The following is a 17,431-nucleotide window of genomic DNA, read 5'->3' on the forward strand; positions in this document are numbered from 1 at the left end:
AAATATATTTCTGAGTAATAAGTGAAACTCGCCTAAAATATGACCAAAAATATGATTTTATATCACTTCGGGCCCAAATATGACCTAAAGCTAAAATATGGTTTAAATATGCATTTATATGACCAATAAAAACCGTATTTTCACGTTCACAAGAGTCAGAAATGCGTTTATATTTAATTATACATGTGAAAAGATGCCAGGATAAAAATATGACATGTCATAGAAATCCGAGCCCTAATAATCACTACTGTAAGAGACTCAAATCTTATGGACTAAGACATGTACCAAAACATTGTATCAGTTTTGATTCCTCATATTTTAAAATGTGATCTGTGAAGTGAGCATCGGGTGTGACCGCCTCTGTGGTCTAGTGGTCACAGTTCCTGGCTACAGATCCAGAGGTCCCGGGTTCAATTCCTGGCGCTGCCAGATTTTTTGAGAATTGGTGGGTCTGGAACAGGATCCACTCAGCCTTGTGAGGATAACTGAGGAACTATTTCAAGGAAATAGCTGCCCCAGTCTAGAAAACTGAGATTAACGGCTGTGGCAATCCATTGCCCTGACCACATGACACCCTCTATCCACAAAAGTTGGCACTAATTTCGCCAACAAGCTGCAGTCACTTGGTTGGTGTAGTTCGCTTGTGGATTACAGGCCACGGAGTTTGTTTTGTTTGTTTTCCTTGTCTGTGAAGTGTTTCTGGAAACTGGATGACATCTGATGAAGAAAAATGTAATATTTCACTGAGTTTTGGCATCATTGCTACTGGCAGGAAGTGCACTTGTTTGATGGACAGCATGTCTGTTAATACTATATTAGATTTTAGTTTTCCTGGGGGTTGGCATTCAGGTAAGGTGTTTTGGGTTGTGGCACTCTGTAGTCTTGCAGGTGGATACCAAGATTTTAGAGGGACATGCTGCCTCCAATTTCAGGGTCCTCTAAAACGTTGGTATCCACCTGCAAGACTGCATGTTCTAAATTTGTTAATGTGACATCAAAGATTTGCAGTTTTGAAGAATTTCATTGCAACTGTATATTGTTATGTAGTTGGTGAACCCCAGTGAAGAAGGTGCAGCAGAAAATACTGGGTCCCAGCTGGACGTCCCACCACCAAACGAAGATCAGCTGAGCGTCTGCATGTCTGTCAACAGTCGCAAAGATTCTGGAATTCGCAGTAACAGCAGACGAAGCAGCATCCAGCAGCAGGTACTGTTTCTCTTCTATCTTGGTCTTCTTGTTTCTCTACTCATTTCTCTCCTCCACTTCTTTTCCTTTATATTTATCTTAACCATCATCTTCTTCGTCTTCTACTTCTATACATCCACTTTTACCCTCTTTAAACCCTTCTAATTCTTCCTTTTTGAAACCATACATCATAGTTTAGTTTCTGGCAGTGAGAGGTCCAAGATTCAGACCTCTTTACAAAAATCAACTGTTCTGACTGATGTGTTTCATGGCCTTCCTCAGAGTTTCCAGGGAAATTATGAGATAATACCTTAAATTAGGCAGTGACCACTTTTTTTCCATGGCATTTCTAGTTGTTTATTTACTAATCATCCTATAATTCGACACTATATTCAGAGCTGATGCAGACAACCTAGGGTCCCATTGAAACATTGCTGAGTGACAAATTCTATACCTGTGGGTTATTGTTTTCAGATCTATGTGATGAATGGAATAGCTCAGGGAGAGCTATTAACTCACCGTGTCAGTGGCTACTATACATCCAGCCAGTCTTCAATAAATGACACAGATAACGGTAAGTTTCACAGTAACAGAAGAGCTTCAGTCGCACTGAAATTCGAGAAGTAGAAATTTCCCGTTTAGAGAATAAACTTAACATTTGCCATCCTTTCAGATTTCCAGAATGTGAGGAGTAAGTTAAATTATCCTCCATTCTGTGCCATGGATCTCATAGTATTTTAACCCCTTCACTGTCAACATTTTCCCTGAACAGCTTCCTTCCCCGGTTGGGTTCACAACATCAGTATGTTCTACTGTTTTGGCTTATGATGCAGTTGGTATCTGACATCTCAGCATGATGTTCCTTTATTGCATAACGCGATTCAGAATTGGTACCGTGGCCAAAAATTGGAGTAGAGACAGACAGATGCCATCTGCATAGCTCTAGAGCGCTCTCCCCCCCCCTCCCTCATAGAAGTTATTTCCAGTGTGTGAAGCCTTTCCCAACAGTGAGACATGCAGGAACAAATCACTGTACCTAACACCAGGAAATTGTCATTATAATTCCCTTTATGATATATGTTTACGATTCCCTGGACTTCTCTGCTGATACTTGTGCATCTGCCTAGTTCTATAAAGCCATTTGGTGTGCCTCACCTAATATTATTACTGTAATGAGACGAAGGAGGATGAGATGGGTAGGGCATGCAGAACTTGTGGGAGAAATGAAAAATACCTACAGAAATTTGGCCAGAAAACCTGAAGGGAACAGGTAACTTGGAAGACATAGGACATAGTCATTAGATTATAATGTAATACTAAAATGGATCTTAAAGATGTGGGGTGTGTTGAGTGTTGACTGGATTCATTTTACTCAGGGTAGGATCCAGTGACAGGCTCCTACAAACAAACCAATGAAAAATCTGAAAACAATGGAAAGTATTGAAAATAATAATAGTCATAGTTACAGTAATGAGCCTTTTGATGCCTTGCAAGGTAAGGAATTTCTTGAATAGCTGAGTGATCATCAGCTTCTGAAGTAGTATCCTACTCCATAGAGTTAGCTAGCTGGTTGTCATGTTTCTGACAGGTAATCGTGATGTTATCCCATTATTTACCCATTTGGATTCAAATTTCCTGTGTTTCTTCTCTAGTGCTTACTGCCCTATCCTGTACAGCCTGTATAAATGTTGCAGTTCTACTTGCATGTTGCTTATTTTTATATGGAAAAATTAAGCACTACTACTTAATTAAAGTTTTGAAATGCTAAGTTATATTTTGTCAAAGGCCATGCCATACCTCAAGCAGTTAGTCGCTGGCTTCCCATCGCGGAGGCCCGGGTTCAATCCCGGGTCTGGTCAAGTGGGATTTGTGGTGGAGAAAGTGGCGCTGGGGCAGGTTTTCTCTGAGTACTTCAGTTTCCCCTGCCAATCTGCATTCCACCAATTGCTCCACAATCACCCTCACCTATCATCTGGGGCTGGTACAATAGGCCAGAAGTGGCCACAGTACAAGGGACTCAGTCCCACCCCACTAGCAATAAAAAAATAATATATTTTGTCGAACTATATGAGGATCTACATGTATTTTTGAACTCAGTATGTGCCATATCTGAAAGGAAGCAGATTGTCTAATCCTGGCTTGTCAGCCAGGCTACGGGCTCTCCTGGCCAAGGTTTCTTATGCTTTTCCTTAGTCTCTCCAGGCAAGAACTGAAATCTATACCTACCAGTTCCGTACCTGTTTATTATTCATCACACTTCATCTAAAACAGGAGGCAGGATAGCTCAGTATAGCAGCATGCTGTGGGTTTGATAACTGAGGTTCAGTTTTCAGCAGGAGAAAGAGATTTTTCTTTACTCCACAGCATCCAAACCAGATCCAGAGGCCATCCAGCATCCAGGGGTTCTTTCCCCAGGGTTGAAGCAGCTCAGGTGTGAAGCTGACCACTCACCTCCATCTAGTGCTCAAATGAAGAATAGTGGAGCTATACCTCCTCTCCCCCATGCACCTTCATGGCATTGTGCTTAATTAATTAAGCACAGGGACAACTTTATCCATTTTCTTACCTGTGTCTAAAACGTCTTTGAGGGTAGTGATGTAAATCATTACATAATCATTAGAAAGTTAACTGAATTCTGTTTTCAGCATTGATGGGAACCAAATCGCCATGCTGGAGATGATGTTATACAGTGGACTTTTTTCCGTAAGGTTGCCTAGACAAGTAACGATGTTCCCTCAGAGATGTTTTACTCAAAGTACAGCTTTGTCTCATTCCCTTCAATGGTATATAACCTATACAGTTGAAATGTCATCATTAAATAACCAAATACTCAACTGATTGACGTCTGAGAATGGAATGTTTTTAATTTTCAGACCAAGAAGTAAGGCGGAGCCATCTGCCTCCTCCACTGGGGGACAACTTCAGCATCTGTTTCCAAAAGCTGCGCAAACAGTCAGACCTACAGCTCATCCGCTGCGTTCAGGATGTAACATCACATCGTAGCTATTTTGTGAAACCCCCGCTTTCTAGCATCACCCTATTCTTCCATCAGAAGGAAATGGAACGTGAATACCGAGCCTGTGCCCACAGAGTTACGGAGAAGAATGGAGACTCTCCTCCTACACTTGCAACGTCTCGTTTTAATACCTACTTTGATGTTCTCATATCCGCATTGGTATACACTGCCATTGCAATTTCCCTTTTCTTACTTTATAGTGTGTCCCATGCATGGATTGCATTCTTCACAGTGGCAACAGCTGTTCAGATTTTTGCTGTCTTGCTCTGTGTTCAACAGTTCCTTAAGCCAGTTCCAATTTCTGACTCACACAATAAAATGGATTTTTCACATTGGCTGTTTGATAAGTTTTCACATTGGTATCCATGGCACGTTTGTGGTGCTGTTTTGGTAAGTCTGCCCATAGCATCAGTTCTAGCAAATTTTACCTGTGGGAACTTTTCCTCCACGCATGGTGGAGATCTGTTTTACAGTTATATGTTATTTGTGGGACTTGTTCATTTCTGTAATTTTACACAGTTAAACTGCTGGATGAAAAGCATTCTGGCGACTTTGGCCGCAATTGTATATGTGTCTTTAGTAGCTAGTTATACCTGTCCATTTTTTTCATTTGACTACTTCAGTCATGGACCTGGAAAAATTGTTACCCACAATGCAACAGCTGGATTGGTCAAGCTGTCAGTCAATCATAATCAAAGCACTGTTGCAGAATATTTTGAAAAACAACATGATCATCGCAATTTCAATCTGTATTACGGAGAGATTTTCCTTGATGTTTTGTTGTTGCTTATTTTAGTTTGGTTCTTAAACCGAGAATTTGAAATCAGTTACAGATTAAGTTTCCATGGCAACATGGTGGCTGCTCGAGACAAAGCTCGAGTTCAGAGCATGAAGAACCAAGCTGACTGGCTCCTGCACAATATAATTCCAAAACATGTTGCTGACCAGTTAAAAAATACTGCTAAGTACTCCGAAAATCATCATGATGTTGGTATTATCTTCGCTAGCATTGTTAATTTCAATGAGATGTATGATGAATCGTACCTCGGAGGTAAGGAGTATCTGAGAGTTCTGAATGAACTAATAGCAGATTTTGATGATCTGTTAACAAAACCAGAGTTTCGAAACATTGAAAAAATTAAAACCATTGGAAGCACATTCATGGCTGCCTCTGGACTGAATCCTGCAGTTCGACACCAGAATAAGCATCCGAACCAACACCTGTTTGAGCTTATGGACTTTGCCATGTCATTACAGAAAGTGATTGATGATTTTAATCGAGACCTGCTTGAATTTAACCTTGTCTTAAGGGTTGGGTATAATTTTGGGGATGTAACAGCTGGTGTTATAGGGACCACTAAGCTTTATTATGACATCTGGGGTGACGCTGTCAATATTGCCAGCAGAATGGATTCCACTGGAGTTCGGGGAAGGATTCAGGTTGGGGGCGCTTGTGTGCCTGTTCTTTCAGAACGTTACGAATTTGAACCACGCGGTTCTGTGTATGTGAAAGGTAAAGATAATATGAATGTCTTCCTAGTGAAAGGAAAGCGTGGTGATACAGGTATTGATGATGGTTGAGGAACATTCTTCATGCTTTTAAGTTTATATCATTTTATCTGAATCATCAGATTGGAAGCAACATTATGGGTTCTGTTTCTTGAAAGAATCCATTTACTTATGGATTACATGTTCATAAAAATGAACTGTGGAAATATGTGAACCCAGAAGCCTCTTATTTTGGCAAGTGTATGACTTCTGCCATGCTATTGTGTCATGTCTTGCCAACCTAAAATGATAACTTATTCTTACAAACCTGCTGCTTTCTTTCCATTTGATGGGTGCATCAGTAGATGTGGCTGGTTTTTGTCTCTCTGCATCCTGTGGTACAAACATGATTGTGATAACTAGTCGTTGAATTTTAAATGCCAGCAGTTTTCCACTTAAGGCTCACTGTGCAGTAGGTAGTTGTGTTGTACTGTGAGAGTTGCAGCCTACTTTTGTTCATCATTTTGAATCAGTATTGTAATATTACAAATTCTTTGCACAAAGTATGTGAGATAAATACATAGTGTGGAGATAACAATCGTGTGGCCACACACTTGACTTGTGGTATGTGGGTTGGGAGGGAGGAGGTTTCTAAATTAAAATTTATCTGAAAAATTTAATTGTGGCCCACATCAGTTTAATATTGCGCCAGTTTTACATGAGACTGAAATCATGCTTTCATGTGACAGAATATAGTACCATTACAATCTACAACTTTTATTTGAAACGTTTTCCAATATGGTGAATATTTAACAAGAGAAAAGCAAAATATGTTAAGAAAACTGTCACACAGAAGGAAGGAAGAAAATGGGAATATATTGAGGAAGGAGGAACTTTGAGAAGAGAGAGAGAGAGATGGAGAGGCTTAGTTGCCAGATTGACCCAAATAAGTGGAAGTGTCTATGGATCGAGAAGAAGAAGAAGACAAAGGGTAAACAATTTCTTACTCTCTAGCCTGTGATGCCTTTAGTGTCATCAGCTTTGAATGGTAGATATTTATGTGTATCAAATTAATATCAAGACCAGTGATATATGCAGAATAAGGAAGAATATACGTGGAAGATACATGTACTCCATAAAAGTATAATATCCCACCCTTATAGTTCTGTGGATTTATGTAAAATAACAGAAGACAGCCCTAATATAATAATAATAATAATAATATATTATATTACATTGTAGTAGGTGCTATTTTATGCTTTGCTTTTGTTTTCTGGTGTAGGTTTTTATGTCTTGGAAGTTGAAAAGATGTGAATTATATACTGGCAGTAAAGTTATTCTATATTATTGAAGCTATAAATATTTTAAACATTTATCTATTTCAAAATGGACTGAACACTTAATTTCAATAATCGTGGTTCCTGTGTTAAAGTGGATATGATATACCATGTCATGTCATGTATTTATATCATTAATTTGGGAAGTATGCTGCCATTTGTAGATAACTTTATGACATTTGAGTGTTGTTCGAATAAAACCCGTTAAGTGATTTTCTCAGTGAAGGAATAGAAGCTGTTAAAATTTGTCATCATGGGCTGAGCAGACATCCCACTGATGCAACAACTGGTGGTTCCAATCTGCAAAGAAATCCCATAACTGCTGCATCACTGTGGCCCAGCCAAACTTACAAACAGGTTCCATTTGAACAACCCTCATACTCTTATGTCTTGCAATTGAGAGGCAGTGCTTCATGTTACAGTTGAAGGAATATCCAGCACATTGATTGAATTTTGTGGGTCATGCTCCTGTCTTGCATTTAGAAGACCCAAGGTTTGTTTCTTAGCCTGCAGTATGGCTGTCCTGACATGGATTTCCGGAGTCCCTCCAGTCAAATTGTGGAACATTACCTTAATGACCACTTTCTTTGCAGTCTTTCCATTTCATCATATGTAATCATCATCCTGTTTGACATTACATTCACTTGTTAAAGAAAGTATCAATTGTAAGTAAGTCTCTAGTAAAATTCAAGCCATTAACATATGATGGGTCATAACAACATGCTTTATACTGACATTTCCTGAAAAATGTAATGGAGTACATTACCTACAATGTTCAAGAATGGCTGGAGTGCAAAATTTTAACTAAGCAGAAACTAAATCACATACAAAAGGTCTCGCAATGAATGTTGACAGAAATGTATTAAATATGTCCATCTATAAGTGAGACCATTGTCCAAGGGTGTAGTTCAAAGTGCCAGATTGAAAGAAATGGGTACAAATCGTGATATGAAGCCATTCTCATTACCTAACAATAGGTTTACACTTTTAAATGCAGACTTATACAACAAACAGCTTATGAAACACACATAGTTAAAGTTGCTGATGCTTCAGGACCGGAAACTGAGCAAGGTGAAAGAACTTCATGTTTCACATTAGTGTGACTGAAAAACTGAAGAAGCTGTATCATACTGCGAGGGCATCAATTTTCTATTCCTGTGATACATATTAAGCTCTTTATGAGCAACAGTACCAACCCTGTAGACAGGTAGCTCTTTACAAATGAAAGATATATTGACTCACGTGAAAGTATTACATTTTTAGCAATGCAAACGGTTTGTAAACCATTAGTTTACATCACATAAGCTTATAGAGTCTTGTACATTTCCTCATAAGTGCAACTGTGATTTAAGTATGGGTGTGCCCAAGATGTCTGCAGGTTATGAAATGTATTTAATCCTTTCATTGCTATGATTAAACTGTTTATTGGCTGGATAACTAAGGTCTGATTTCTGGCAGAGGCAGGATTTTTCTCTTTGTTGGCCATTTCAAATTGGCTCTGGGACACACATAATTTTGTTTCCTGTTAGCCCCAGAAGCCCTTTCTCTGGGTCACATAGTAGCCAGAGTGCAAAACCAACCACTAACCTCCAACCAATGCTTAAAATGTGTAGAGCTTTACTTTCGCGTGCCCTCCACACCTTCATGGTGTGGTGCTTATACACTGAAGCAACTTTGCTGCTTACTGCCATATGCAGAACTCTTCTGCTTCTGATACTCAAGCCACAGAAAGAAGTCCCACTGTCTACCTGCTCTTCTGTTACCCTCCAGCAGATTATGGACAAAGTAGGCCAGTCCAGAGCCCTTGTTGCTAGTGAAATTATCATTACAAACATTGCATGACCAGAATTGTTGCAGCTGGAAGGGAATGTAGGGGAGTATGGTGGGGGTCAATCCATGAGATCCCTTCTGTGGTCACAGCATAGGAGCACATGCTGCATAATGGGCAGAATTAAATAAATTTATGGCTTAATTGTAATATTAATTCTTTGTTTTATTACATTTTGTATCTCCGTCTGGACACTGACTGCCCTGACTTAAGTTTCTGTGGATTTCCTGAGTCCCTTGAGGCAGACTTCAGGATAGTGCCATAAATTAGTTCAGAACCAATCAATTGTTTATTCATTATTCAGTACTATCCAATGCTATATTGAGTTACTAGAGAGTCTTTAAATAAACTACAGCTAATTAAATGTCATTGGAGTCAGAAATATAATAAATTATCTTGGATACAAATTGAACTTTTAATGTAAATTCGTAAGCTTGGATGAAATATTGTGTTGGTGCCAAAATTCTGGAAATTGGATAAATATTGGCCAACACACAGCTGATCAAATGTTGCAGTTGAGTGGTGCACTGCTGACACATGTTCTGGTATGACTAGACCCACAGACTGGCTTCTGACTGAGGTTTTCCTCAGTCTTCTAATACTTTAAAATAGGAATGATGGTTTCCACATTGTGGTCATCTTCCCATTTGATGCTGTATAAACCTGTACAGTTGAGAACATGGTAGATGAGCTGAGAAAAATACAAGTGACATTCTTCTTCAACAGTGAAAGGGTTAAATCAATAATGAAACAACTAAAAGTTGCAGTATTTATGTTGTTTATTTCTCATGTTAATTTTAGCGAGTGTTGATGTAATTTTTGTGTGTCAGTACTGGATTCTGTAAGGGCTATGGACTTTGGAATATGAGAATTTTATATGCTTTTATTCTTTATTTGTATTTCTGCATTTTAGCAGTAAGGTCGTATGGATTTTCAGCCATATAGTACATGTCTCCATCATGTGTTTAGTACTGACTAATTTGTACTCACCTTTATATTGTGCAATGATTGTAGATGCAACTGTAAAGTGAATATATAAAGTATAACTTTTTGTTTTATTTTAAAGAGCGTCAGGGCTACTTGAATGAAATGAGATCTGAGATTCTCGAAGCAATGAATATTAAGATTACAGTCTTCTGGGTTGTATTGTATACTTGTATTTTTTATTTTTGTGCTTTATTTCACAGCACTGTCAGTATCTAGACTATATAGCATCAAATGGTAGGGTAATACGTAAATAATGAATTGGAGTGGATTTGGAAAGACACAGTTGTGGCCTAATCAAGACACTGTCTTCACGTTTTCCTGGAGGGATTGAGGAAGACCACAAATATTCTCAATCTGGATTGTTGGTGTGGTTCAAACTGAGTGCATAAATATGAGTCTTAGAGTATTACTGCTACAGTAACCTGCTTAGTGTCTTGTATAGTGTGGTAGATAGGTACTAGTGTTTTGGAGGAACTTTCTGCCTCTATCTTCGGGGTAATACGAGTTCATGGCCCATGTCTGGGTCCTCTCTTCCTCATATCATGTACCATCAGCTCACCCTTCTTCTCTGAGGATGCAGACACCAAGTTCCCCTGACATGTTAGTGTCTATCTAGATAGCATCATATCTCAGATGTCTGTAATCTTGTATTTATAAAATTCCCCCCCCCCCACAACTGATGTGTAAAAAGCATTACTTTTCTCAACATATGGATGTGCACTGTATTTCAGGATGCATTAAATTCAGACAGATTTGATAATAAGAGGCATTGGTAACCCTTCGGAGCATAGTGGCAAATATAAGGACTTGCTGCTTTAATGTTGAAACACTTTGCATTTTGCCCAAACAGTGTATTTATATATTTTGTATGATTCTCAGAATAAACAGTGCTTATTTCCCTAAACAGCATTAACTGTTTAGTTTTTGTAATGGAGATACAGTATGTCTTCTGTGAAGTAGGAACTGAATTTTTTAATATTAGGATGGGTCAAAAGGTGAAAGGTAAAATGTGTGACTATGCTTAATTAAGCAGATGCTACAGAGTGAAGGGGTATGGAGGTGTGAGGGTATAGTTTTTAACCTTAGCATTATGTGCTGGTCAGTAGTCGTCTTCACACTCAACCTGCTTCAAAGGGTTAACTGTACTGAAATGTTATGATTTATGTCTATGTACCTTAAAAAGTCTCATGACACATTGTTTGTTGGTTTCAACTAAAAACTTTACCACACACATTGGAACATAAATATGACAGATGATTTAATGTCCTTTACCTTCATTTTAAACTGTCAGGAATACTGAGTTTTTGGACTTTGCTCATCACCTGGTATTGTGTAGAACATGGCATTTCAGAAACTGGATCTGTTTCCATCCACAGGTAAAACGGTTCCAAGCAACTCTGTTCGGTGTGTTAAGAGCTACTCTTAGTCACTGGAGGTTTAACTTTAGCCCAATGTGCCTCTTGCAAAGACAATTTCTTTATCAATTGGCAGTCAAACTGAAGCATGGGACTCGAATCACTCATGTAACATGCAGAGACAGTTTAAGAGTGTGCAGGGCCATAGGCCATTGAGAAATGTGATACGTGTTGACAGTGTTAGTTGCTTTATTAAAGCCAATGAAAACATTGAGTGTAAAATACATCGTTTTTGCTACACCTAAAAGCCTTAGGGGGCTCTCCAACCTCTCATGCTAGATAATTTGTGTGCCATGGAACTGTGTACCTTACAAATATATAAGTTTCTGTATATGTTGCCTCATATCTTATAAATTTTTAACCAGTGTTTTCACAAGTACAAATGTTGATTCAGTAGTAAATTTAGACCTCTGTAATGAATGAAGTGAAAACTCTACAGATATTAAATATGGATTATCACACTGCTTTTGATTACAGAATTGTTTGAAATTAAATGGAAGTAATATTGCTATAAAACTGTATGTAAATGAATACATATCTAGTAGTATCTATCATTATCTAGATCACAAATTATTCATTACAGATATGCAGTTCAGTGCTAAATCTTGGCAAACATTTCCAAGATGCATATGGTTTTGGAAGAAGGTTCACCAGGACTATACTATTATACACCCACAGGACACTAACTGAAACAGTTTCATACATTCTGAAGCAGGAGAGCGAAATAAAGTCATTTTCCAGTATTTGGACAGTTATTACACAACCAGTCCTTGTAGGATATAATACCATGTAGACCAGTTGAAGTTTACTGAGGTTTCAGAGGGATGTAGTACCTCCATCCTCAGAGTTGAAGAGTAAACAAAACTGATGATCATTGCTTGGCTTACGCTTTGACCCTGAGTAATGTCTATGACCTGCCAGTACCACATTCAAGAACATAGTCTCCACCATGAAAACCACAAATCAAACTTTTTTATTTCTTTTAAGTTTTCTAAGCACTTTCTGGTAGATTAATTCTTTGTAATATTTGGGGAGGGGGGTTTCCATAAATTTTGTAAGGTGCACCATAACAGGACATGCATTTAGTCAGGGCTATCAGGGTAGCCTATTTTTGGGGCGAGAACCTAACTTCGCACCTCCCAAATGGCGGAACAGTGTTGCTACACAACAGTAAGATACCGTGCAAATGGTTACTGGCTTAACTTTCGTACTGACGTGAGGTAACGTCCTTCATAGACCTGTGCAAAATTGAAACAAATGTCAAATACCACCAGCTGCACACATCATTGTTATTCAACGGTATGACTTCTATCGGGGTTCTGAAATGAAGGTTATTTCGTTAGGCGTTGTTAGATTACACTAACTTGATACTACGGTCTTCTTGGATGTGCCACCGTATAGTTTGGTAGATATGAATGGCGTACATCAAATGGATGAATGTGAAGGATGAAGGCACTCGGATAATTATATTCAGATTCCTCGCTATATGCAAGAACGTATACAGTCCTGTATTTTAAAATACAATAATATATCCATATTTCAAACAAGAAATGTGCAAAATTAAAATATTCGATAAACTCGTCGAAGATGTTGAAAAAACACTGGTGAGCGATAATGGACGCTAGTGTCGCAAACCGGTCCACACTGCCAAAGAATGGGAAGGAGAACAAGGTACCCATTCTGTTTTCGTGGCTGTTGGGTTGGCAGTGAGTATTTTGCGTGTGATTCTAAGTCAATCTCTGTTAAAAATTAAAAATTCTTTGTGTTAAAGAGCAGCCGTGGATTAAAAATTATATGGACATGATATTTTGCAGATAAGTGGAAAATGACATTGAACAAATTATGTTAGTTTGAATCCACGTGTTTAATAAGTTGTATTGCTCGTGGTTGCAATGTAATTTAAAATTCAAGGTTCGTGGAGTTGTTACTCATTGGTAACAGTGCTGGATAGACTTAAATGAAGAAATTGCAATTGTAGGTGATTATGAAAGCAGGAAGGGCCAACCAGGAACTCCCCGCGTCCACATTTCGCTGCATTCCAAGCATGAGGAGCTTATGTAGGAAAGGTGTAAGTTTGAAATTTTATGGGTTATTGTGCTTGCATACTGAAAGTGGAGGGTCAGTTTGAATTTGCCTTACTCATCTTATTCATAGACCGGGACTCCCAATATTTACAGGACTCTCACAGGGGACTGTTAAGGTGCAGGATGATCCTGAAGTTCAGCGCTGGGTAGAACCTGCGACAGATACAGTATCTTCTGACTCGGTCTCTGAGGAGGAAGGGGATGAGATACCCAGCCCCCGGATGACCAAAGCAAAGCAGATCAGGGAGCCTCTTCACACAGACCCCAGTCCAAGGACGGAGAGGGACATAAGATGAAAAGTGACTCCTCCCCAATTGGAAGAGATCATGAAATTTCTTCAAATCAACCTACACCACAGCAAATCTGCCACAGCAGCTCTGTGCCAACAGCTAGCTGAAGGTAAGGCAGATATAGCACTCATTCAGGTGAATGTACATAGGGTCAGTGATGTTAGGCAGGTAGAAATGCACACAGCTGAGCCATTAAGACCTGATTCCAGCCCTTTTGGGGTCGAAATTGCTATTGCAAAATTGAAAAGGTATAAATCGCCAGGTAGTGATCAAATTCTGGCAGAACTTGTTCAAATAGAAGGCGAAATGTTACGTTCTAAGATCCATAAGCTAATCACTTCTATTTGGCATAAGGAAAAATTGCCTATCAGTGGAAGGAATCTATTATTGTACCAGTTCACAAGAAGGGTGATAAAACTGACTGTAGTAATTATCGGGGGATATCACTGCTATCAACTTCATACAAAATTTTATCCAATATTCTTCTCTCAAAGTGAAGTCCATACACAGATTAAATTATTGGGGATCATCAGTGTGGGTTTCGACATTACAGATGAGCTACTGATCAGATCTTTTGCATTTGTCAAATACTGGAGAAAAATGGGAGTACGATGAGACAGTACATCAGCTATTCATAGACTTCAGGAAAGCCTATGGTTCAGTTAGGAGGGAAGTATTGTGCAATATTCTGATAGAGTTTGGGCTACCTATGAAACCAGTTAGGCTGATTAAAATGTGTTTAAATGAAATGTATACTAAAGTCTGTATAGGTAAACATTTGTCTGATAAATCCAGAAGGGTCTAAAACAAGGTGTTTTATTGCCACTGCTTTTCAACTTTGCTTTAGAATATGTCATTAGGAAGGTCCAGGAAAACAAGGAGGGACTGAAATTAAATGGGACACATCAGCTGTTGGTCGATGCTGATGATGTGAATCTACTGGGTGATAACATAGATACCATAAAGAGAAACACACAAACTTTAATTGACACAAGTAACGAGGTTGGTCTAGAAGTAAACACAGAGAAAACTAAGTATATGTTACTGTCTCGTCACCAAAACTCAGGGCAAAATCATGACATAAAGATAAGAAATAGATGTTTTGAAAATGTGGCACAGTTCAGATATTTGGGAATGACAATAACAAATGAAAACCTGATTCAGGAGGAAATTAAGGGGAGATTGAACTTGGGTACGGCTTGCTACCATTCCGTCCAGAACCTTTTGTCTTCTTGTCTGCTGTCCAAAAACATAAAAATTAGTATATACAAAATTATAATTTTGTCTGTGGTTCTGCATCAGTGTGAAACTTGGTCTCTGACATTAAGGGAGGAACATAGACTGAGGGTGTTTGAGAACGGTGTTGAGAATATTTGGACCAAAGAGAGATGAAGTGACAAAAGGTTGGAGAAAACTGCATAATGAGGAGCTTCATACTTTGTACACTTCTCCAAGTATAATTAGAATGATCAAGTCAAGGAGTGTGAGATGGGCAGGGCATGTGGCACAAATGGGGAGAAGAGGAATGCATATAGGGTATTGGTGGGAAAGCCAGAAGGAAAGAGACCACTGATTGATCTGGCTTAGGATAGCGAACAGTGGAGTGCTCTTGTGAACGCAGTAATGAACCTTCGGGTTCTGTAAAATCCTAAAAGTTTTAGAGTAGCTGCACAGTTGGCTGCTTCTCAAGAAGGGTTCAGCTCCACAAATGAGTTAGTAATATTTGGCATGATTCTTATGGCCGACATTGAAATTTGATTTAGATTTGGATGACAGGTATTATGATACTTCTCAAACCAATTTGAACTCAGGATTGGATAACATACCTAGTATGATGATGTTTTGACAGGAGCGTGTTATGTATGCATTATAAGCCTATTCGATTCTGACTGTTGCAGTTTTATCTACAAATGCATACAACTGAGAATTTTTGTTTTTAGAAACTGTTGTTAGAGCCCCACCCATTACAGTGTTAAGTTTATACAAACAGCAGGTAGAAGGGTTATCACCTCAATTTGTTCGCAATATTACGTCTGGTACTAGCACAATTTTGTCAGCTAAAATTTCAGTCGTGGACATTTGGCAACATCCATATTTAGTATTCCAGTTGAATGAAAACTTCTGAACTTTCATGTGAAAGTTTTGGAATTTGGTTCAGAGTTTGGAAATGTAATTGCCAACACTGCTAATGAAAGGTAGAAAGGCAAATGAAGTTACGGTACGTGTAAACGACTTCCAAAGTAAGTAAATTTAATTATAATGTAAATTAGTGCTTTAATTAAGCACTGTGCCATTAAGACATTAGAGAGTGAAGGTATAGCTCCACAATTGTTAGCCTCTGCGTCCCAGTGGAAAGAGCCCCCGTACAAAATGGACGGAAGGCTGGGTGGGTCCAGCAGATCTGGACACTGCAACCCTCATCCCTTGGCTGTCCAGCCTGTAAGCCTGTCACACTACTGACTGAGCTGTGATTAGAAAGTTCATGTTTGTAGTTAATTTTCCAAGTGCAGTTAATAAACTCCACTGAGTTAGGTCTTACTTGAGAAGGTGATAGTCGCTTAGTTGGTCATGAAATTTCCTGCTGTTTAAGAACTGAAAATTTTAGATGAACATACCACCAACTAATCCATCCAGATGAATGAATCCAGTCCAGATCCTCATAGCTTACCTCCTCCTCCTGTATTTGATATGTTCATCTTAATGGTTGGTAAGGAGTGGAAATTATGAAGCTTTTCTTGTCCGGTTTTCTCCAGCCTCCTATTCATTTTCTCTTTTCTACATCCAAAAATTCTCGCCACTGATCCAGGTATTGGATTAGCTTAACACTTTGCAGACCGGTGGCATATTTTTATGCCCAGCACTTTTAAACATGGCAGACTGGTGGCATATTTTTATGATTTTAGGACAGTTATGTTGAAACACAATATACCTTGCACTGGTGCCAGGCAGACGCATGATTGGTGACGTCCCTTGTGAGTCTGCTACTGATAGTGACTCACAGTCTGATAGTGAGTGTGACAGGGGCGAACAAAAAATTGTGACCGCAGACAGTGAAAGTGACAGTAGCTCCAACAGAAGTGTGGGTAGCAACATTGCGGGGACAGCCGCATGGGGAAAAGTAGACAAAACGCCTGCTTTGGGACAGTTTACTAGAAATCCATGGGTGAAGCAAATTCCATCGGACCCAGCGCAAGTGTCTGAAGTAGCGGAACTGTTTGATTCCAAGGGGAAGCATCTTTCTAGGCAGTGCTGTGTTTGCACAGTTCACAAAAAAATGAGTATGACTGTCTACATTGCAAGTTCTGTGTAATGCCACTTCACAAAGGGGAATGTTTCCAGAAATATCACTCTCAAGCACTTCTAGAAGCATTGTTAAGTATTCTCCAAAAATTTTAGTTCATAACATTAATTAGGAGATTTTATATTAATTTTTAAAGTGAACAGTGCACAAGTTAGGGTAATAGGTTTAAAAATGCTGGTCCCCAGGGTGATTTAAATATTTAAATCGCCAGTCCGCGAAGTGTTAATACATTCACAAGGTTTTGTGGGGCTGGATAAGTAACTTGGATGGGGACAAGAAGAAATGTGAACCAAATTTTGGTTGGAAAACAATAACAAACACTTGCCGATATAATATTCAAATGGATCTTAACACATTGCAGACCGGTGGTTTAAACATTTAAATCACCCTGGGGACTGGCGTTTTTAAACCTACTACCCTAACTTGTGCACTGTTCACTTTAAAAATTAATATAAAATCTCCTAATTAATTTTATGAACTGAAATTTTTGGAGAAAACTT

At 38.8% G+C, this 17,431-nt stretch overlaps 1 protein-coding gene and 1 long non-coding RNA gene across 6 annotated transcripts in view; both read left to right on the plus strand.

Annotated features, from left to right (window-relative positions):
- Window positions 1–10,020, plus strand: part of LOC111861375 (adenylate cyclase type 9) — a 19,560-nt gene extending 9,540 nt beyond the window's left edge. For all 5 annotated transcript variants that reach the window (XM_023845883.2, XM_033750296.1, XM_023845884.2 and 2 more), the window contains 3 exons: window positions 1,048–1,206; window positions 1,660–1,759; window positions 4,059–10,020. In XM_023845883.2, coding sequence (XP_023701651.1) covers window positions 1,048–1,206; window positions 1,660–1,759; window positions 4,059–5,782 — 1,983 coding nt within the window. In that variant the 3' untranslated portion in view covers window positions 5,783–10,020. The remainder of the gene's footprint in view (window positions 1–1,047; window positions 1,207–1,659; window positions 1,760–4,058) is intronic.
- Window positions 10,021–12,946: 2,926 nt separating this feature from the next.
- Window positions 12,947–17,431, plus strand: part of LOC111861356 — a 15,963-nt gene continuing 11,478 nt past the window's right edge. Inside the window, exons 1-2 of the long non-coding RNA XR_002842225.2 lie at window positions 12,947–13,324; window positions 13,434–13,739. This is a non-coding gene — a long non-coding RNA (uncharacterized LOC111861356). The remainder of the gene's footprint in view (window positions 13,325–13,433; window positions 13,740–17,431) is intronic.

Source organism: Cryptotermes secundus, unplaced genomic scaffold (assembly GCF_002891405.2).
Source record: "Cryptotermes secundus unplaced genomic scaffold, Csec_1.0 scaffold289, whole genome shotgun sequence".
In the NCBI taxonomy this organism is placed as follows: domain Eukaryota; kingdom Metazoa; phylum Arthropoda; class Insecta; order Blattodea; family Kalotermitidae; genus Cryptotermes; species Cryptotermes secundus.